The sequence below is a fragment of the Acomys minous genome (assembly GCF_964271855.1).
Source record: "Acomys minous genome assembly, chromosome: 1".
In the NCBI taxonomy this organism is placed as follows: domain Eukaryota; kingdom Metazoa; phylum Chordata; class Mammalia; order Rodentia; family Muridae; genus Acomys; species Acomys minous.
This window is the reverse complement of record NC_140483.1, coordinates 143,643,018-143,666,689: the sequence shown is the minus strand read 5'-3', so window position 1 is coordinate 143,666,689 and position 23,672 is coordinate 143,643,018. Positions and strand designations below refer to the sequence as shown.

Sequence of the window (23,672 nt, the reverse complement as noted above, 5' to 3'; positions counted from 1 at the left end):
ATATTTCAATAGAGGTGATTTTTCAAAAGAAGTTTGGTTCTAAAACTCATGTAGTATTGAGTTCTGCCTTGGGCTGGTCACTGAACTTCACTGCTCTTCATGTATAAAGTAGGCTTGACAGTAACTCCCAGTGAGAGTTTGTGAACATGAATGAGCGATGATAGCTGTGTTATAAGCCATTAAATTGTAACAAATCTTAGTAGATGGTTATATTTTAAATAATAAAGTATGTCAAAGGTTAGTTTAATTTTTATCTATACTAAAAAAGTATCATTTAACTTATCAATTCATCTAATATTTCCTAGGTCTTCTAAATAACAGTCATTATGCTAGATACCAAGTGTGTAAACTCTACTATGACTGGGTCTTATGGCTTCTGAGGCTAGTCCAGTGCCGGGCAGGGGGTGGGACTTTTGTCTGTTAGGGTTGGTCTGTGGGTGTTACCTGGAACTACTGAGCTAGTTTGGAACCTGAAGTCTGGACTGGAGGCTTAGATCTTAGGCTTGCAAAGTAGCCTGAGCCCAAAGTTAGTAGGAAGAAATAATAAAGCCCAGAGCAGAGGGACTGGAGAGTTGACTCGGCAGTTGCCTCTGGAGGACCTGGCTTAGATTTTCAGCATCCACATGGTGGCTCACAACCATCTATAATTCTAGTGGAGCTAATGTTTTCTTCTGGCTTTCTGTGATACAGGACACACATGTGGGCAAAACATTTAAAAACATAAAATATTTTCTAACTAAGAACATATTAGAAGCTGGGCACAGTGGTGGACGCCTGTAATCCCAGCACTCAGGGAAGCAGAAGCAGGCAGATCTCTGTGAGTTTGAAGCTAGCCTGGTCTACAAAGCGAGTTAAGAACAGCCATGGCTACACGGATAAATCCTGTCTTGAAAAAACAAAGAAAGAAAGATAATAACTAGAGCAGACACAAATGAAATAGACTCTAAAAACTATAGAATGCCAAATGGAACAAATTTTTGAAAAGATAAATTTAGGAGCCTTTATGTAGACTGCAAAAGAAAGACTCAAGTAAATAAAATCAGAAATAAAAGAGTCATTATAAATTGTTACAGAAATGAAATGGCTAAGAGACTACTTTGAATAATGTGTTAACAAATTAATAACCCTGAAGAAATTAACTAATTTATGAGTCATGAATAAATAGAATTTTTGTTTCTTTAATGATGGACCTGGAAGTATAAGCTAAAATAAACTTTTTCTCCCCCATACTCAGGGTGTTTTATCAAAACAACAGAAAGCAATTTCCAAAGGAAATTAAGTCAGTATGCCAAAGTGATTATCTGCACTCCCATAATTCATTGCTGCATCATGTACATCAACTGAAATATGGAATACTATTAACCTGTCAGCATAGAGAGATCTTGTCATTTGTGACACCATGGATAACTGGGGGAGATAGTATTAAGTGACATAACACAGGCACAGAAAGAGTAAGATGATTGCATGATCTTACTTTAGGAGAGTGAAATGCTAGTTAGCTCAGAGAAATGAGAGTAGAATGGTGATTGCCCGAAGCAGAAGAAGAGTTGAGGGAGAAGCGTGTATGGAAGACTGAGGAAGAGTAGTCCAGCTGTGTCAGTCAGCTTTCTCATCTTCGTGACAAAATATCTGACAGAAACTACAGAGAAAGAATTTATTTTAGTTTATCATTTTGAAGAGTTCCTAAGGCCCAGTCCATGGCCTCTTGCTCTTATGGACCTGGCGAGGCTGTCACAACAACAGGAGTGGATAACGGTAAGCTCTGACCTCCTCTCACACAAGAAGCTGAGAACGGGAGCTGACTTGTATTCTGGTATACCCACCCCCAAGGGTGCAGTCCCAGCACCGACCCTGGCCCCAGGTCTCAGAACAGGGTCATCACCTAGGGCCCAGGCATTCAAATCCTGAGCCTGTGGGGAGCATTTCATTCTCAAGGCAGAAGACAAGACATGCAGGCCTGTTAATCAGGGGAGTGTGGGGTGTGCAAGAAGAACGGGGTCTTTACAGGGTAGAGATGAAGCGTCTGTTAGAGTTGACAGGGCCTATACTGCAGTGAATTGCAAGTCAAAAAAAAAAAAAAGAAAAGAAAAAGAAGAAGCTCTTGCAAGAAATGTTCCTATAAGAGGAATAAATGAGAGAGGTAGAGCTAACCACAGAGAGACATGGGCTAAATAAATTTAGCTCTCTTGGTTGACAAACCCAACCATGAGTGAGTGCGTGTGAGGCAGAGTCAAATGGAGTAAAGAGTAGTTGAGATGAGGAGGGAGGGTGACAGAGACCGTAAAGGGTGCAGGGAAAGGACAGGGAGTAAGGGCCTCTAACTCTGAAAGGGGTGAGGGGAAAGGACAGGGAGTAAGGGCCTCTAACTCTGAAAGGGGTGAGGGGAAAGGACAGGGAGTAAGGGCCTCTAACTCTGAAAGGGGTGAGGGGAAAGGACAGGGAGTAAGGGCCTCTAACTCTGAAAGGGGTGAGGGCAGGGCGAGTTCTCGTTGTGGGTTGTTTGGGAATGGTGGTGGGCTGCAGCAAAAGGTTCTTGAAGTTTGCTTCTTTTAACGTAATGTCTTTATTGATTATTTGGAAATTTCACATAATGAACCTGGATCCCATTCGCTTCCCAATCCTCCAGGTCCACTTCCCACTTTTATGACCTCCCCCAAAACAAAAGAAAAGAAATTTAAAAAAAAGGCCAATTTGTGTTGCCCCTGTACTCACTGGAGCCCTGTAGCCACATAGGCCCAGCGTGTGCCTTATCACGTACGTTTGTTTGTTTGTTTGTTGAGGCAGGGCTCTTTGTAGCCCTGGCTGCTGATCTGCACGCCTCTGCCTCCCAAGTGCTGGGATAAAGATGTGCACTGCCACCACCTGGCCCTTAGCACATTCTTGTTTAGACATTTCTTACTCTTTTTCACTTGTGGGGTGGGGGGTGTCAGGAAGCCTTCTGTGTCTCGTTCTCAACTGTGATTACTATGGTATAAATGAGGGGGACTTCTATCTGTTTAAAGCTTTCAGCTTTATGCTGGGGCAGTGTGTCAACTAGCTTCTACCTTAACCACGTGTCCAGGCCACAGGGCTTGCTCTTTACCTCTCTGCTTTGCTCCACTCTCCCTCATCTCCTGGGACTCTGTCTGTCCAGAAATCCCGACCCCATACTTCTTGTCACAACTCTGGGCCACCAGCTCTCCATTATACAAAAAGCCGCATTCCAGTTTGAACCAGCCACAAGACAACACCCTATCCATCTCTTACAGATTGTCTCTTGGCAGGTGAGATAGGCATTTACAAACAGAAAACCAGTGATGGACCATAGAAATTACATTACCAAAATCCTGCCAGCACTTAGCTCTCTGCTTCGCAGAGTTAACAATTGAAAATGCAAGGACACACCTTCTCAATGTGAGGGAAGGTCATCCCAACAAGGACACACCTTCTCAATGTGAGGGAAGGTCATCCCAACAAGGACACACCTTCTCAATGTGAGGGAAGGTCATCCCAACAAGGACACACCTTCTCAATGTGAGGGAAGGTCATCCCAACAAGGACACACCTTCTCAATGTGAGGGAAGGTCATCCCAACAAGTGAGTCTGCAGTCGTCTGTACTTCTGCAGAAGATGCTTCCTTACCCTTTATAGTTAGTGCCAGCACAGATCACGGGCTTCGACATGGTTTCTGGCTATAGCACAGACCATGGCATTGCCTTTTGTAGTTTTGCCATTCTCCCCTGTATACACCTGGCTCTGTTCTGCCATCTTTCCTTTCAATTTTGTGCATCCAGTTTTAAAAAGCATCTTCCCATGGACCTGCCCTTATCTAGTTTTTTCGGGGACACTGCCGTCTCTGCAGACTCCTGTGCTGCCACCTTATCTCCCTTCAGCCCCAAAGGGTCTGAGGCTCCACAGAGCTGCTCGATGCTAGTGGGTGCCACCTTCAATCACAGCCATGCTTCAGGTTTTCATCCTCGATGATGACGGCTTGTTTCTGGATCTGACTTCTTGGATCTGATTTCTCATCACTAACTCCTCCACCCACGCTAGCAGCTCATAGATGGAGTACCTGTTGGGGATGGACCGATTGGAAGCACTGGCTCTAGGTCAGAATGACAGCCAAGTTGTTGGACAGCCAGTGGTGGTGGGTCTTCTAGGCCCTGGCGTTCCTTTTTGTTTGTTTGTTTGTTGTTGTTGTTTTTTAGGACAGGGTTTCTCTGTGATAGCCTTGGCTTTCCTTGACTCGCTTTGTAGACCAGGCTGGCCTCAGACTCAGAGATCTGCCTGCCTCTGCCTCCCAAGTGCTGGGATTAAAGGTGTAAGCCACCACTGCCCAGCTTGAAGTTTCTATTTTTTTTTAAACTGGCAAGTAAGAGTACCTGCTAGAGTAAGGAAATCAGGCAGTTGAAAGAGCAAGGCTGTGTTGGATTTGAAAGCAGAGAAGTTTGTGGTCCATTTTTCTAACATAAAGACATGTTGAGACAAAAACTATCACATAGAGGCCCCTCAATATGTGAGCATTTACTGTGGTGAGATCTGGCCACCATCTAGTTGGGTGTCCTTGTCTTGCCCTTCCTCAGAGGCTGCATCCTCAGGGTGAAAGGAGCAGAGAGACAGAGACAGACAGATATAAACTGATGTCCAGGCTTGCTAGGAGCTCACAGTGTCTTTGTGAGTGTTGCGTTGTTGTGAAGAGACACCGTGACCACGGCAACTTTTATAAAAGAAAACTTTAAGTTGGGACTTGGGTACAATTTCAGAGGTTTAGTCCATTGTCATTGTGAGGAATGGGGAGATGGTGGCTACAGTGAACAGTGACATTCCCAGGGCCTGTCAAAAGCAGTGGAATTGCTGGTGTTTGAAGAGCTGGTATTTTCCGATGGCAAAAATTAGATCATAGTCCTGTGGGCACTTGGCATTTGGCACTGTTTGATCAGGTAGGTTTCCTGCCAACTAGAAAGGAATCGATTTTATATGAAAATGGAGGAGAGGAGTGATTTCAAGTTCCCAGGTAATGATACTGCGCTGTTCTGCAGCCTGAGGAAAATCATATAAGAATGTTAGAGAGCCAGGCTTGGTGGCTGCACACCTTTAATCCCAGCACTCAGGAGGCAGAGGCAGGAGGATCGCTGTGAGTTCGAGGCCAGCCTGGTCTACAAAGCGAGTCCAGGACAGCCAAGATAACATAGAGAAATCCTGTGTCGAAAAACCAAAAAAAAAAAAGACTGTTAGAGGCCAATGAAGAAAATGTAACTCCTTGGGATTGGAGAGATGGTTCAGTGGTTAAGAACACTTGCTGCCCCTTCTTCCAGAGAACCTGAGTTAGAGTCCCAGAACTGTGACTCCTGCCCCACAAGATCTAATGCCCCCTTCTGCCTCTGTGGGCACCTGGCACACACATGTACGTATGCACACATACATATAGAAAACTTGTCTTTACAGCTGGTCAGTGGATACTTTTTCTGAAATGTTTATAACTGTCCAAGGTTTCAAGTGACAAGAAGGAAAACAACAGCTGTATAGACTCCAGGCCATCCTTTGCAGACTTTTCTTACTTCCTGTCATACTCCCCAAATGGAGTAGACAACTCTAGGCTCCATGTCATTTCACCCAAAACACCAAATCACAGAAAAATTATTGTGATTCCTTAAGCTCAGTGGCTCTCATTTTTGCAGGGTGAAGGAGTGCAAGCAAATTAGCACATAAAACAATATAAAACAAGGCCATAGAGGGGGTGTCCACTAATACAGAACTGTCTAGAGCAGTTCTCTTAACAAATGCGCCATCTCCTAATCTTGGAGGGTGTATGCTAAAAGAGCATGGAAGTTCAAATAATTCAGGAAGAGACCTAGAAGAAAATATTGCAGACTCTATCCAGGGCCTCCCATAGGGCATTTTGAGTGAGAAAGAACATGGCTGTTGGTGGAGATTTTTCTTGTGAGACTCAGAGTTGAGCCTGGGGTTCCTGCATGCTAGGTAAATGATGCAGCACTAAGCTGCACCTTTAGCCCCTTTCTCCTTTTTTAAATTTTGAGGGAGGGTCCTGTTGTATAGTGCTGGCTAGAATTTGTGGTTCTCTAGGCCCAGCCTGATAGAACTCTTTTTCTTTTTTTTTTTCTTTTTCCCCTGTGACAGGGTTTCTTTGTGTACTAGCTGTCCTGGACTCACTTTGTAGACCAGGCTGGCCTTGAACTCACAGAGATCCTCCTGCCTCTGCCTCTCAAGTGCTGGGGTTACAGGCCTGTGCCAGTGTGCCCAGCTCTAATAGAACTTCTTAAAAAGCATATTTTGCTTCTCTGATACTATTTATATTATTATCTCTTGTTAGCAAGTTGGTTGAGCCAACTGAACATCATACCAAGAAAATATCCCCTCTCATGAAAAATTAACTTAAAATTCATCATAGATCTAAGTGGGAAACAATAAGCAAGAAAATTCTTAGCAGTCAAGGGAAGACAGAGTTCTGAGAGCATCAAAAACTGGAAAAAAAAAAAAGATGAATTGGTTTTCACCACAGTATAAACCTTTGTTCTGTTAATGATACGGTGAAAACATAAACAAGATACAGAAATGGCATTTCAGTATACAGCAAGGTGCCCAGGGTCATTACATAGTCAAGAAACTCAAGTTAGCACCACAGCAAGATGCTGGGCTATATTCTCAGCTGCCAGAGCTGAAATGGCAGCAGTACCCTGTATTCACAAGCGTGTAGATCAGCTGCAGTCTTGATGCACACTAATATAGATTGACAGTGTCTGTGTGAAAGTTTAGCATATATGTAGCATCTGACCCAGTATCTGTACTAGAAAATAAAGTTCACACAGAAATCTGTGTACATATATTTGTCATAGCATTGTTTCTGATCACCAAAATCCTGACAGAATCCAAATGTCCTTGACGAGATAAATGAGTAGACGTCTGTGTTCCTAAGGGGAATACTATTTGGCAATAAGTAGACTACATACAAGGTGAGTGAATGCCAGATGTATATTAAAATGAAAAAACTACTCTTGCAATTACTTGTTACTAGTGTATGGCATAGGATCAGCAAGCACATGAGTGGTTGCCAGAGATTAGGAGGAAAAGAAGGGCCAGCTGCAGAGAGGCACTGGAGATTGCGCCAGGCTTGCAGAGGTGCTAAGAAGATGCTGTGTGAGCGCTGTCCTCAGCAGGCATTCCAGCATTTGGTACACAGTGGCAGATAGATCTGTGAGTTCAGGACCAGCCCCCTACATGCTGAGGCTCTCTCAGAACAACAAAAGTTACAGAATTTAAACTTAAAAAAAAAATCTATTGTGCGTTAGTTTTTGAAAGTAATAAAGCTAGCTTCTACCTTGTGCATTTGTCAGAGGGAAGTCACAGTTTACGGCTTGTATGCATGTTTCTCTGTGTCTAAAAAGAAAGCTTTGTAGACAAGTTTGGAGGGTAGAAGAAACATACTTAGTGTTCCAATTGGGAAAAGTATAGCCGGAAATGGAAATAGGATTTATTTACTGCCCCAGTCTTCTTGCGCCTGCCACACTGTCTGCTTTCTAACAATTTGTTGCTCTGATTATCTCTTCCCAACAATGAGAGGTGGTTTCTGAGCACACAGCAGCTCAGAGCTCTCTTCCGTCCACAACCCCTCTGCTTTACACCATCATCCAAGTCTGCCCTCCTCCCTGGCCTTTGTCTTGTCTCGTGACAAGCAGAATAGTGAGGTCAGGAACAAGCCTGTCCTGAGTCTTGTCAGTGCTGTCACATTCAGCATTTCCCCACTTGTATGTATTCCTTGACTCACAGTAGTTCTCATGGTCTTGGGAGCGTGTAACAAACCAGCAGCATTATCTCAGCCGTATTGAATAGTTGGAGTCTGTCGCTTGAATTTCATAATGCAGCACTTTGCTGTGGGGTGACAGGAGATGATATCAGAAGAAATGTAAATTGATCTCCTCTCAGTGTTTATCTCTGGTGTATGTGCAATTACTTCTGCACCAGAGAACCTGTGTGAGGCATTCTGTCAATACAGCTACCTGACAGTCGTTTGTATTTGTAAACTGTGCATTTGGCACCTGCTGGCTCTACTGCATTGAAGCTAGTGGGGAGTCAACATGGTGTACAATGAAGTTATTGGTTGTTAGAGCTCAGTGGGAATTATTGATGGGAGGGGGACCACCACTTCCAGGACTTCAGGATACAATTTAAAACAAAACAAAACAAACAAACAAACAAAAAGAAACTGGCAATATTTACACAGACTAGCTATTTTTGGCTATGAAAACAAAATAAAAACTAAAATAGGTAAAAAGTCAGGCTGTTGTACACAAGGAACTAAAATATATATGGAAGTACATTTTAATTTTTGTAATAGGTATAAAAAACAATAGCTTTCTATTTGCAGTATATAATGAATGTTCTGAAGACCAAAATCTCCATGGACTCATGTAAAGCATTCAATTTCTCAAGAAATGTAAATTAAAATTCAGCTGTTACTTAGCAAATAAGCAAATAAACCAGTTTTAAGAAAATTATGTTGACAAAGACTTCAGAATGCAAATCAATGAATAGCAAAAATTGATTGGCCCTATAGTATCATTTGTTCCTACTTCATTGGATACAACTCAAGGAAATAATTCCAGAGTCTCTGTAAGTCTTCTTTGCTTAGCATAGTCTGGACCACATCAGGAGAGGACTCTGCCCCAGGCCACAGCCTTTCAGGAGCCACAGGCTCTTGCTGGGTTCAAATGCTGCAAGACATTGAGTGGCACTTTCTAGTGTGCTGGTTACAAAACTGAAGGCTTTCAATGATTATCCTCTAAGGGCTTTTCCCCCTGCCAATCTCAACATTTTTAGTGTGGTTTTGTAGGATATAGTTTTGTTGTTGTTGTTGTATGTATATGTGTGTGTGCCAATAAAAGTATATGAATTCTCTTAGACACACACACACACACACACACACACACACACACACACACACACACACACACACACACACAGTCAAACACACCCCATGTAATTATCTACCAATAAAGGCTAGTAAAACACATTTGAGATACAGTATCTTGATATCACCTCTGTTAATAGTAAGTATAGAAAATTTTCTCCAAAACAAGGCCGAAGAAGTAGTTTAGCAACTAAGAGCCCTTGCTGGTCTTGCAGAGGACCCAGCTTTGGTTTGTGGTACCTATCTGATGGCTCATCCTACCATCTGTAACACCAGGTCCAGAGGCTGTGATGCCTTCTCTGGCCTCCACCTACACGAGTGCCAGTACATACATGAAGATCCTCACACATAGAGACAAGATAAAAGCTAAAACATTAGAACACAGAACTAGTGTCTAGTTGCCTGTTACAGTTATGGTAGCGTTGGTGGGATTATAGTAAAATAATTCTTTAGAGCGCTATGAAGTAAGTAAACTAGAGATCAACCTATTTTGCCAATTGAAGCTAAATAATTATTTGCCTTTGGTTTTAGAATTCCTGGAAAACTCAAGCAATTTGTATTTGACCTACATTCTGGAAAATTGCACAGAGAATTCCATCATGGACCTGATCCAACTGATACAGCCCCAGGAGAGGTAGGACTCATGTGTTTGCCAGTGGGGACTCTTCTGGTGAGAGCGCCTCAGAGCGGACCCGAGCTAGAGTTCCAGCTCCTGGTATCTCTCAGTAGAAATCCTGTTGTAGCTCAATTTCCTCTCCAAGCTGACTGATTCAAACTGGCTTCTCTCTGCTTCTCATTGAATTGTTCTGCTCGCCCTCAACATAGCTCCAGCAATCAATCTGTCCTAATCTTCTGGCTCCTTCTCATTTTCTGGCACAGCTAACTTCACTGTGTCTAGCTTGTTCTCTCTACAACCTGTCTCTGTAAAACTGTCCTGGTAAAACTGCCTCCTCCTCTCTCTCTGCTGTTCTCTCAAGTAGTTTCTCTTTCCTTTGTCTTCTCATGAGAGCTGGGCATATCCCATTCTGTCATATCTTTCTCTGATTTGTCACTTTGTCTGCCTCTCAGACATCACTTTCAAACATGGCTGCTTCCTTCTACAAACTAACTTTACCTTCATTGTTGGGGATTAAAAGTGTGTACTAAGGGCATGTCTGCATTCCAGCCTGATCACACTGACCTAGAAGTACTTTGGATATGACCAGAGTAGCCATGTTACCCTATTAAAATTCCTCTACAGATGATACCCTTTAGACCCCTTCTTATTTTATATGCTAGGACTTTAGCCTACTACTTTGTCCAAATAACTTGTATTTATTAAAGAAAAAGAAAACATTTCTTTTTTTCCTTTACCTTATTTGGGAGTCAGATTAGATTCAAAGTCAAGAGTTCTCTTGAGGATCTGATAATATGCTTTATTTGAGAAATGATTGTTAATCTATTATTAAAGGGGAAACTCTGCTAAGGACAGTAATCCAAAGGTAATTATTTTCTTCACTACACGAAGCCTCCTCGGTATTCTCTACCAGTGCTTCTCAACTGTCCTGATGCTGCAGTCCCTTAACACAGCTCCTCATGCCGTGCTGGCCCCCAACCAGAACATTTTTTTTGTTGCTACTTCATAACTAATTTTGTTACTGTTATGAATTTTAATGTAAACACCTGATACGCAGGTGGTCTTAGGTGACCCCTGTGACCACTGCTTTATAGGATCAGGAAAAATTCTAGTTTACTATATTGCATTGTCCTGATTTATTTCCCCTTTTCCCTTAGACAGTAGACTGTATGTATTTTACTTATTCATATTTTTTGTACTAAAACCAGTGGGATACCAGATATTGTGCTTTATAGTAGTATAATCAATTTGAGCATGTACCTCATCAGAAAGTAACTTACTGAGGAAGTAAAGCCTGACAAAGTCAAACAGGCAAAGGCATGCGCCCTCCTCTTGTGTCGTCATGGCTACATGCTAATGATCTGTATTAGAATCTCCCATGTGCCCCATGTGCTGTCCACTATAGGGACTGTTACATAGTGAAGATGAGCTTGCTCTTAGGACACTGGCAGTGTGACAGTAAAATACAGACTAGGTTGCCTTTTCTTCAGAACTCATAGAAATCTTTATAGTTTTACTTGTATTTTGTCAACTGTTGGCACATAAGTATTATAGCAGTTCATTATAGTATTGCTTGCCTCATCTCAACCAGGTTTTCCTGACTAAAGGCATTGAGATAGTTGATAAATAAGTTTTAATAACAGAGTAGGGGTCTTTTGTATCAAGGCAATCCCTCTGAGCAGTCATTTATAAAAGTGTAGGCTTAGGACCCAGCAAGGCTGTGCTGCCTCTACGGGTTCTCTAGGAAGCAGTGGGGTTTAAGTGTTTTGTGTCTTCCATCATGCCTTAATGACAAGCGCAGAGTCAGTGGTGCTGTGGCCGCCATGCCTTGACCACAGTGAGTTAGGGACATTTGAAGTGGGGAAACAACAACAGCAAAAGCATACACCTTTTCTCTTATTAATAAGCATGTATATATAAATTAAGGCCACTGCCAATTGTGTAATAGTAAAGTATGATAACTCCATAGAACATTTTGAGATGACTATTCTTTACTTTCTCTTGCAGCAAGACCAGGATGTAGCGAGCAGTCCTCCAGAGAGCTCCTTCCAGAAGCTGGCGCCCAGCGAGTATAGGTATACTTTACTGAGGGACCGAGACGAGCTGTAACACTCGGGAACACTGCAAGCCTTTCAACAGCAGCGTTGGCTTACATGATGGAAATAGTAAACCTATATTTTCATAATTCTATGTGTATTTTTATTTTGAATAAACTGAAAGAAGTTTTGGGTTTTTAATTTTTTTCCTTCCCCCTGACTCAAATGCATTGTCATTTAATACAGCCTCTTTTAAAAAAAAAAAGAAAAATCTGCTAGGGTTTAAAAGCATAAAATAAAACCAGAGGCCTATCTCCACTTTAAATCTGTCCTGTACAGTCTTTATAATGCACGCAGAAGGTGGTATTGCCAGAGCACACCTATAGCTCGCACTACCACTGCAAAGGCAAGAGACTCAGCCTGGCTCCGTGTGTTGGATGCTTTTTCTTTCTTCTTTTCTTTTCACATGATCAATTCTATTGGTATTTTTATTATAACATTTCTTTCTGAAAGCTAAGGGTATATATATATTCTAGAGACTTGGGAGGGGAATAAATTAAAAATTTCACACCGTGTACTGTGTTGTACTGATTGGTTGGGCATTGCTTATGAGAATTCCAGAGTGGTTCTTGGATTCCTAGTGTGTAACTTAAACATACTATGAAGAGGAGGGGAGCCATAAGCCAGAGCATTTGGCAGAAATGGTCCTTATGAATTAGGAAAAAAATAGAAGTAGTATTAAATTTCTATGTGTGTGTCTGAGGAAGCAGCATATGGATGGCATTTAAAACTTTGAATGAGTTAACCCTGAAATTGGGAAAGTAGAGACACCAGTGGAGCAGGTTACTAGTGTTGAACTAGAAACTTTTAACACTTTTCCTGTCTACAGATTTCCATTTTCAAAAACAAACAAAACTGTATTTCAATTACTGTAAGCCTCCTCCTCCTATCTTTTGTAGTTCTGTTATAGTTGTGTAGATCAAAGGCAAAGCTGTTAAGGAACATAGCGTTTAAAATTCTTCTCCTATTGTCAACTATTGTGGATTGCTAGAGGCCTTGCCCCTCTAGTTTCCCTGGCTTCCCAAGCCTACAGTGTGTAGTCAGGGACAAAAGCAGAGGGAGAGGGCCCTCGGCATTCTATCAGGAATCCCAGTGCCAGAGGTCAGACAGGCCTGGGTTGGTGCTATAGGCCAAGGGTCATTTATCCTTGGGATATAAGTCAGTCCCAGTTTGGGGAGATACTATTTTTAAGCTTAAAAGGTTGACATGTGCCATTATATGTAGTATGTAATATATGTAACATCTTTCAATCCTTTTAAAATAAAATGAATATTTATAATGGATATTTAATAACTGTTATTTTTAAAAATCAGCTTCTAGTTCTTGATTATGCATGATTTTGTCCATTTCTGTAGTTTTATTCAGAATAATAAATATTAATGAGGTGATAAGGGGCATGTTCAGAATATTTCACCAGAAAACAAGGACAGAGCTCTCTAGAAGCTGGCCTTCGTTCTGTCATTTTGTTGCTTTTAGTATCTCAAATATGACTACAGTTACTGTTTCCAGTAATGAGATGGACAAATCAAGAGGCTCAGCGTGTAAACTCACAGGTATATAACAAGTTCACATACAAGGTCCAAAACAGCACAGAAAAATTCAGGTGTAATAAGATTGTGATCCTGTAATTAGGTTTTTAAAAAAAATAGTAAGAGATACCACTCAAATAATAGGCTGCGGATAGCTGCTGAGAATGTTATTAGAAAAAAGGCTACAAGGGCCACATCTTCAGTGTGCTTTTAAATGACAGAGGGCTGTTTAAAGTGAAAGACTTGGTGTGCCATGTGGCAGTCATACCTATTGGGACTTGGGCTGTAGCCCTACCACTACCTCTGTCTTCTCTGGATGGTGAAGCCATTAAGGACAGTGGTATTGAGCCTTGTATTTGTAGTGACTACCAGTTTGGGTATGTAGTCATCTTCACATGTTTATTGAAAGAAGAAGCCACAAAGTGGCCTTGAGAGGTTTTGATACCACTGAAAGTGCTCAGCACTTAACACGACTTGATGCCGGTTTTTAAAAAGTTCTTCACAAGCTGAAGTATACTCCATGAAAAAAGAAGCATGTAGTAAAATGTTTTTAAACCTAAGTATCAAGACTGGTTTTAGCTAGGCATGGTGGTGCACAACTTTAATCCCCAGAAGCAGGGCAGGTCTCTGTGAGTTTGAGGCCAGCCTGGTCTACAGAGTGAGTTCCAGGACAGCCAAGGGACATAGACCCTGTATCAAACAAAAACAACAGAAAAGACTTTTAGAGAAAGTGGGTTTGAGAGCAGTCTAGACATTTGAAGGGTTGACATTGTCTCTGTACCAGGGTCTGAATTAGAATTGGAAGAAGTCTTGGGGAAGCAGATATCAGTTGATAGTTCGTCAGAGTACGATTTTCGGTGCTGTAACTGTTTGCCTACAGTTGTTTTTTGTTTGTAAAGTCAGTGACCATATAAACTATCACTCTAACAATCTATACCATATTAAACATAGGAGAAAATGGAGGGAATGTGCCTTGTGTAGAAGCACTGACTTCCAAAAACTTTCACTGAGGAATTGTAAAAGATGAGTACCTGGAAAGAGGTAGGCTTTGCCGTGGGTGTAACAATGCAATGCGCTAGGGAAGAAGATGCACTTGTCAGAGGCTGGCTCACTGGAGGCCTAGGGGTTTACATACACTGCAGGTCCCGAGGGCCCATGTTTGAGAGTGGATGCTCAGAAGCAGATCTCATTCTTCACAACTCCACCCTAACCAGTCAGTACCACAGAAGTTACCTCACTTTACTCAGTTTCCGCTGAGTCAGGCTTCTCTGCAGTAGCTCTTAGGGTGCCAGATTGATCCGAAGAATGGTTGAATAACTAAGACCCAGAGCAGCACTTCCTGCTCCTCTGCCAGAATGTTGAAGCAGGGCATTCACTGTCCTCCGGCTTCCATGACATGGCAGACACAGGCACAAGAGGCATTTAAAACATTGAAATGAGTCGATACAGCAGAGAATGAGCATCTGCAGAGTCTCAGTGAGAGCCTGTTGATGAAGTCAGTTTGTCAGGGGTCTTGTGCGAAAGGCGGTGAGCTGGCATGACAAAGCCTACCACAGTGCATGTGATGTAAAACAGCATTTGAAATGGGAGTGCTCAGAATGAAGTGCTAATGATGAAAAAAATTATTTTAAATGCATCAAGATAAAAAGAATGGGCAATGAGTTGATATCAGGAAAACCAGAACAATTCTTTTCTTCGACAGATACATTCTGCCAGGCCAAAAGTAAAATGACATAAAATTTAAACATACCACACACACACACAAAAAAAATCTACCTTATTTTAAGGCTGTTCATCTCATACTTTGTATCACACAGCAGTGCTCTCTGTTAATAACTGTTGGGAAAGTCTGAGGAAACCATGGAGGATGTACGGTTAATTTGGCACAGTATTACAGTTTCAAAATAATTGTAGTTAGTGGCATTTAGCTATCTTGCTGAATAAAGCCTTGTGAACAAAATGAAATGCCAGTTGTCTGTGTTGGAGAAGATCTACGTAGTTTTGAATGCCAGTGAGAGCCTGAGGAAATGCTGTTCCAGGACTTGAGCTGCTCACTGCTGGCTATAACTGACTCGTGTATCCATTAAAACAGCTTGGGTAGGACCTCTGCTTCGCAACCTTTTTAGCTGTGTTTGAAATTTTGTATGTATTTCCAAATAATAAAATTATATTTGTAAAATATTTCTATATTTGAGACTTTTTACTAATTGCATAACTATTGTATTATGTATGTTTTGCCTAGAATCTAGATGACCAGAGCCACCAGCTTTTCCAGGTATAATGTTATTTTCCAGATCATGCCGTGCTTCACTGTGAGTTCATGTTCAGATAACTCAAACCCTGACTTCAGTTGATGTGTCCGAGTACTCTAAAGAACACCTGGAAAGGCAGGACTGTCCTGAAGACAGTGTGGGTTGGACTCTGCAACACTGCTGCTTGAGTTACTTCTCTAAAGTCTCTCTCTCTTCTCCCTTTTCTCTCTCTCCTCCCTCTCCCTCCCTCCCTCCCTCTCTCTCTCTCTCTCTCTCTCTCTCTCTCTCTCTCTCTCTCTCTCTCTCTCTCACACACACACACACACACACACACACACCCTTGTCTATCAAGTTCCACTTAATTCAATGTGTAGGATAAGTGTCACCTTGTCCTGCTTAGTCTGTTTACACAAGTTAGGGCCTTCTGGGACAAGGAACGTCAATAGAGACAATGCCTCTATCAGACTGGCCTGTAGACAAGCCTGTGGAGCTTTCTTGACTAGTGATTAATTGGGAGGGCCAAGCCCACTGTGGGTGGTGCCATCTTTGGGCTGGTAGTCCTGGGTTGTAGAAGAGAGCAAGGCAGTAGGCAGCATTCCTTCTTTGCCTCTGCTGCAGGTTTCCTTCATAATGGATATAAACTATAAGCTAAAATACTTAAAACCCTTCCCTTTCCAAGTTGTTTTTGCTTGTGGTGGTTTATCACAACACACTAGGAAGCAAGAAGAAATTATCCCCTGCATTCCCATAGTCATTTGTGTATTCTAGGTTACTCACAGCTGGGAGTACATGTGTTTTCCCTATTACCTTGTGTGTGCAGGTTCTAAGGGAAGTAGGAGTGTCATCTTTCAATTCCAGCTATGTGGTGCACTGGAGCTCAGCAAGTCCCTGATGAGAAAAAAGAAAAGCTGAAGTACAGATCAAGTAAATGAACAAAGAGGTTAAGGACAAGACATTGTCCATTTAACTGGAATGGGTTGGTAGCAAATCTGCATATCTTAATTATCTGATTTTGTCAGTGGCAACATCCTATACACGAGTGCATCACCTTCAGTCCCACCTGCTAAGCCAGCTTTGAGCAGCAAAGACTGCCAAAAAATAGAGGTTCACAATGCCAACCAAGCTACAGATGTGTAACAGAACCTCCTTGGGTACTGGGAATTTTCTCCTAACTCACATAAGTTAGGCCTGACCTTAATTTAGTCAACTATCTTTTGGGTAATAATGAGTTGACAAAAATGCTATGTGGTTACAAAGCACCATAGGTTTACCACTCAGTAAGCATGAGTTTCCAGACTAAAGGCACGCAGTTAATAGATTGCCCCTCTCCACTATCCAGCTAAAACTCGAGTGAAGGGGCAAAATAGTAAAAAGGTGGTTATGGTCACACATACCTGCTATGATCTGAGCCAAGGAAAATGGAGCCAACTACCTTAGACCAGGCACAGAAAACCACACTCTTCTGCCCATATGAGAGTCCGCTTCTCCAGGAAAATCAGTATTATCAAAGGCTGTTGTTACTCTGTTTCTTACTGATTGGTAAGTATTTGCTGGGTATTTACTGACCTGTTTCCTCAAACTCATCCACTTGTCTCAGATCACCCACTTGCCCTTACGTGACAGCCCTGTGAGTTTTACTAATGAAGACAGCTGTGAGGAAGGTCTATGTCTACTCTTGGTGCCCTATGGTAAACTTACATAGGAATAAACTTTTTGGAAGATTGGTGCTTTTTCTTGCTCTAATCACTATCTAGGAAGGAGAGTCAAACATGGTGTCCCTGGTGACACACAGGAAAGGGGATGCATCATAATGAGCATGATGTTCTGATCTAATACAAGCAATGTCAGGAATTCTCTAAGAGTCATAGGAAAATTCCCTGGTCATTTGAGACTGAACAGGAGCATAAGAAACAATTCTTCTGGATAAAAGATGTAAATGAAGATCTAAAATTACTTTTTGTAAACATATTGCACGTTTTCATGCTTGGGCATCATTCCTGATGATAAAGATAAGTGACTGTCAGGCATCTATCAGTCATAAGCCCCTTCTTCAACAACTCCTTTGAAGTCATGTTCTGAGTCACTGGTGGCTTCCAATGAAATTCAGAAAATCACAAGGACATACCTTTAAAACATACCACAGATGAGGCAGGATCTAAATGAATAAGATCTGCTCAAACCAACATAAAATGGAACAGATCTACAAACAGATAAAAATTTCCTGAGGAAACTGAGCTCCACAACAAATGCTCTGAAATCCTTGAGAGGCCTTTAATCCCAGCACTTGGGAGGCAGAGACAAGTGCATCTTTGCATGTTGAAGGACATCTGGTCTACATGGCAAGTTCCAGGCCTATCAAGGGTACATAGTAAGATCCTGCCTCACAAGTCCAAACTGAGAGAAGAGAAGCTGGGGGTGGCAATGAATCATGAATTGAAGAATCAATGTTGTGAGAATCACTGTCTTGCAATCTATAGATCTACAGATTTAATGCAACCTCTGCCAAAATACCACTGCCTGCTGTTCTTCACAGACATGGAATGGGGCACAGTCTTAAAATTTATTTAGTATCAGACTTCTGATAGGCAAAGAAAATAGTATCACTACTGCTGATTTCAAGGTATACTGCGGAGGCATACTGATACTGGCACAAAGACATGTAGATAAACAGAGAAACAAAGGGAACAAAACACAATCCCTCAGGAAATAAGGCCAACTGCCAACAAAAAGGACCCCATGAAATTAAAAGATTTGTATAGCAATAGTTAACTGAAGGCAGAACCTACAGAAAGGGAGAAAATACTTGCCATCTGTATATGTCAGGATTTTCTTTTCCAGTGCTAGGATTGAACCCAGGACTTTACGCATGCTAGGCAGATACTCTACCATGGAGACCCATCCCCATCCTGTCTGACAGGATTAACATATACAACATACAAAGGTCACAAAAAGCCACACGGCCAATCAAAAGTAAATGGGCTAAGGAGAACGTGGAGTTCTGAGAAGAAATACAAATGCCCAATAATTATTTTTAAAGTGTTTAGCATCCTTAGTTTTCAGGAAAATGCAAATTAAACCTGCTAAGAGATTATACCTCAACCCTGTCATTAAAAACAAAGGACAAGTGCTGGGGAGTGTGTGTGTGAAAACAGAAACTCTCATTCACTGTTAGTGGCACAGTAAACTGGTACAGCCATTCCTCAAAAAGCTAAAAGTAGAACTATTATTTAGGCCAGCTAGTCCACTCCTAGGTATATGTCCAAAGGACCATGTGTTGTACTTCAGAGATATTTGCTTTTCCATGTTGGTTGGTTCTTTGTTCACTGTAGCAAAATGGAATCAGCCTACATGTCTATTGACACAAGAATGGATAATTAAAATGGGGTACATATACACAACGGAATTTTCAACTGTTAAGAAAAATGAAATTCAGTCCAGTAGTGGTGGCACCTTTAATCCCAGCATTTTGGAGGCAGAGGCAGGTGGATCTCTGATCTTGAGGCCAGCCTGGTCTACAGAGTAAGTTCTAGGACAGCCAGGGCTACACAAAGAAGCCCTATCTTTGAAAAAAAGGAAAGAAAAGAAAAACTAAATAAAAATGAAGTTTTGTACTTTGCAGGAAGAGAGAGATGAGGATTTTTTAAAATTGAGGTAACTCAGGTTTAGAAGGATAAACATGTTCTCTCACATGTGGATTTTAGCTTGATAAAAAAATAATTTTATGTGCATAGGTATGAGGGTTCCATAGATCTCCTGGAACTAGAGTCACAGACATTTGTGCGCTGCCACGTGGGTGCTGGGAATTGAACCAGCGTCCTCTGGAAGACCAGCCAGTGCTCTTAACCACTGAGCCATCTTGCCAGCCCCTTAGCTTCTGATTTTTATGGATGCATATTTATCAGCGTGTGGGTAGAAGGCAGGAAACTAGGAAGGGGTCCATGGTGTGTGTGTGTGTGTGTGTGTGTGTGTGTGTGTGTGTGTGTGTGTGTGTGTGTGTGTGTGTGTGTGTGTGTCTGTAAAGATGCCTTAAGGGAGAGGAGTGGAGAAGATCAATACTAAGAGTGGAAGGATTTACACTGAGATGTGGCCAGGGAGATGGGAAAGAGTAATGTGTGGGAAGGTCAACCAAAACCAAGTATGTGTGAAAATGCCATAAGGAAACCTGCTACTTTGTATGCTAAGATAAAAATTTTAAGTATGCATAGCACATTACCACCATTTGTCTAAAGGAGAGGGTATATCAACTTACTTTTTAAAACTAGATACTTTTGGCTGGATGTAGTAGCCCACACCTTTAATTCCTGCTCTCAGGAGGCAGAAGCAGGCAGATCTCTGTGGGTTCGAGGCCAGCCTGGTCTACAAAGAGTTTCAAGACAGCCAGGGATATTACACAGAGAAACCTTGTCCCAAAAAACAAATCAAACAAAAATTTGGTATTTTCTCATCTCTGTTCATTTTCGTGTCACCCAACATTGCTCTCGCTATTCTTATAGGTTCATCATAATTTTGCATTAATTCACACATCCTTTGAACTCTGGGGAAAGTAACAGTAAATGCTATTAACTGTAGTCACTAACAGTCTGAACTAATCGCCATAATGGGCATTTAAGATGCATAATTATTTTAACACTTGAGGACATCCTGTGTCATAGACAAGGTTTCAAAAGGATGGCCTGTAAGAATGTCTTGAGCTGTTGGCCCCAACCCTACCCAGAAAGTGAGATTAATCTTTTATGAATAGGACTCACAGAAAAAAAGGCAACTATAATGTCATTTTCTATCAACTCTTATCAAGAGAGGCTGTGTGGTGGGGGTAAGTTTATGAACTTTCAGATGAGAAACCTGGGTTCAAATCCTGCCACGTGTGTTCCTCTAAACATCAGCCTTGCTGTTGCCTAATCCCATTCTCTGCTTGTCCAACAAAGCCTTTGCACCCCTCCTGCTACATCCTATTTCAATGTTTGTCTAGTTGTAACTCTCTTAGCCCTGTCAATTTGACAAGATCTTGAATCACCAAGGAGATGACCTGAGCCTCTGGGCATGACTGTGAGAGAGTTGTAGATTGTTAGTCTGTGCTGCACCATCCCATGGGCTGGGGTCCGGGACCACATCACAAGAAGCTGAGCATCAGCAGTCATCACTTCCTGACTGCAGGTGCAATGCCAACAACTCCCTCAAGCTCCTGAAATGGAGGCAACATAAATCCTTGTCTCCTTAAGTACTTTTGTTAGTTATTTTTCCCATTACAAGAAGAGTAATGCAGACATCTCCTAGTCCTCCAAGTCCAACTGTAAAATGGCAGAACTTTAAAAAATAAAAATCCCTTTGTATTTTTGTTGTGACAGAAATCCTGGATCTTCCAGATCAGAACGTTTAATCTGCCAAGGAGAACTGTCTTCACCTCCAGATTCTGGAATCTTCGACATTCAAATGGTAGGTGTTATTTTCCCGATTTCTTGCCTTGAATGTTGCATCCATGTTAATGGCAAATGTGGGTATTGCACAAAGATTTGCTGTGTCTTAGCTATTGCGCATTCTGTTACACACCTCCTAAATTAGGACTCACATGCTATATCCTCTCTATTCAACTGTTCTCTCCTGTCATCACTGTAGTTCATGCAAAAAAACCAAAAAACAACACAACAAAACCCTCAAAGAAGCAGATGTCCAGTTACACCCCAAATGAAGCTTACAGTCTATGGAGAGACGTCTTGCTACCACCATTAAGGAGATTTCAACCCTGAGGATTAAACCATGGGTGAAAGTGGAGCAATGGAGCCAGTGGACAGCATCCATCAGGACAGATGACCATAGCAACCTGCAGTGCACTAAAATGCAAATTTCATGGCTTTTCTCTGTGGGTTTTCAATAAATGTTTATGGAATGAGTAAGCAGCGTGAAGTAGGCATTCAGTGTTAGACAGGAGGATCTTACAAAAGAGAGGTGAGAAGACAGCTATACTAAATATACCAAAAGTTCCAGTCAGGATGAGGAACATCTCTAGCAACAATGGGAAAATGAGAAACTCAGAAGGTTTCAACAGTCCAGACTGATGCAAAATACCATTAGTTCCTTTAAAACCAGTGTTCTCAACCTTTGAGAGTGTTCTCAACCCTCTCACACTGGTTGCCTAAGACCACTGGAAAACATATTTATAAATCATAACAGTAGCAAAATTACACTTATGAAGTAGCAACAAATAATTTTATGGTTGGATGTCACCACATGAACATCAGTATTAAAGGGTCACAGCATTAGAAAGGTTGAAAACAAAGAATTACTATGTTCTAGACAGATAGCCACTCTCGTGTTTCCCCCTAACCAGTGTAAGCTGTACTTCGACTTCTTGTTTTCTTGTTATTAACTCCTTGCCTTTTCCCATGTCATCTTATGTTTCATGCAACTCCTTACCTGGAGCTTATAACCCCTGTTCTATCAGGCATATTCTTCCTTACCTATTGCTCAAACACAGCTCTGTGAAGCCTTCCTATTCATTTCCAGTTATTCCTTCATTGAGGCGTCTAATACTTAGTCCATCCTCTTCCTGGTACTTATTATGTTTTAGTATGACTAACCTGCTTTAGGTAACTGCATGGCTTACTCTGATAAATTCTCAGGTCTATCTTTCTGTATGGCACTAACACTCAATACACGACAGGACTTCAGTGTGATGTTTGTCAAATGGGTGAGTTTTATTGCATATTTCCTTATTTAAGCACCATTCAGTCACATAAGTGACAAACCAGTTCAGGAAGTATTGAACTTTGCAGAACTCTTCACCATTTGCCCTTTCCTTGTCCCTTCCTTGCCATACCTAACGGTCAACAACGAAGTGGAAAACTCCTTTTAGGCATTTTGTTAATGAAACCCAGTAACACAATTTAGTAACTAAGAGGAGAATCTCAAATAGTTGAGAAATGTATGCAAAAAGCAAACCATTGGGTGTCCTGCTCCAACCAGTGTGTGAGGGGCTCACGGGCTGACAGAGCTCTGCTCGCTGTTGGTAGTGATCCCTGTGCGTCTGCTGCAGGGCACAGGTGGTGAGACTGATGTAGCTTAGAAGGTTAAGAAACCACATCTAATTTCCTCCTCTTAGCAGAATTTGTGTTCTTACATTTCTTCCCATTTTGCCTGATTTGTACCATTGAAGTTGGCCTGAGAGACTGCAAGCTTCAGCAGGCAACTTGACAAGGCATAACAAAACTTTAATAAAAACACGTGGAGGACCCAACCTCCCCGCCCCACCCCAAATCACTCTCTATGATCTTATACAATGTAGCTTTGTGATCCAGGGGAAATCATTTGCCTTTGACACTGTTTATGTTTTTATTCCAATATATTTGTTAGGTTAATATTGCACAGATGTATTTTTGTCACAAACTAGTTTCTTTGAAGGTTGCAAAACAAATATACAACTCTTTTACTATTGATTATTTATAACACTCAAGAAGGTCTTCTGTGAAAGGGTGCCAACCTGATGAATACACTTGCTAGAAACTCATGTTAATACAATTATAAAACAGAATTGGGTGGAAAAAACAAAAAAAAAAAAACAGAATTGGATGCTTGTAATCCCAGCACTTGGGAGCTGACAGGAGATTGCAAGTTTGAAACCAGGCTAGGCTGTCAGTAGAACCTCACTGCAGAAAACAGAGACAACAAAATTCCACATACAAAAAGAATCGGCACGTGCTTTATGATTCTGGGGCAGAGAGGGGCACCCTTGCCGTGTCTGACCCCCAGCTACCAGGGACTGTCACCTGTGAGCACCTGAGAGCCACAGCCACACTCTACCCTACGGTGAGAAAGCAATGCTTGCACAAGGAGGCCTTACCCATGTGCTATCAGTGAAGGGCTTCTGGGACCCTACTGAGAAATGCCTTTGCTTTCTAACAACTAAAAAGAAAGCTTGGCTTCTGGGCTTTGACTGGAAAGAAACTGGCGTGCTACATATCTATAGTTCAGTTTCCAAAACTTCCTGTGAACAGTTGGTGCTAGCAGCAACCAACCAGTTCTCATTGCAGAGAACGTAGTGCACGAACGGCAGACAGGCAGGACATTCGTGCCAGGTAGGAACTCCAGGGTAAGCCCAGTCCTGCTCCCAAGTCTGGCCAGTTGTAGGCAGCTTCAGCAAGCTTGCTTTCTAGGCATGTTAAGCCCCTGGCTCCCGTGTGTGAGGTAGGAGAATTAAGCCATGAAGAGACACAAAATTAAGATGGGGTCACTTGGTATGGGAAAATGGCTTCTGGCCAACACAAGGGACAAGGCTTTTCT

General features: G+C 41.8%; 1 protein-coding gene across 1 annotated transcript in view; it reads left to right on the top strand.

The window, feature by feature from the left end:
- ERP44 (endoplasmic reticulum protein 44) overlaps nt 1–11,747 on the top strand; it is an 81,164-nt gene extending 69,417 nt beyond the window's left edge. The window contains exons 11-12 of the mRNA XM_084796737.1: nt 9,437–9,539; nt 11,529–11,747. Coding sequence (XP_084652863.1) covers nt 9,437–9,539; nt 11,529–11,630 — 205 coding nt within the window. The 3' untranslated portion in view covers nt 11,631–11,747. The remainder of the gene's footprint in view (nt 1–9,436; nt 9,540–11,528) is intronic.
- The last annotated feature ends 11,925 nt before the right edge of the window (nt 11,748–23,672 follow it).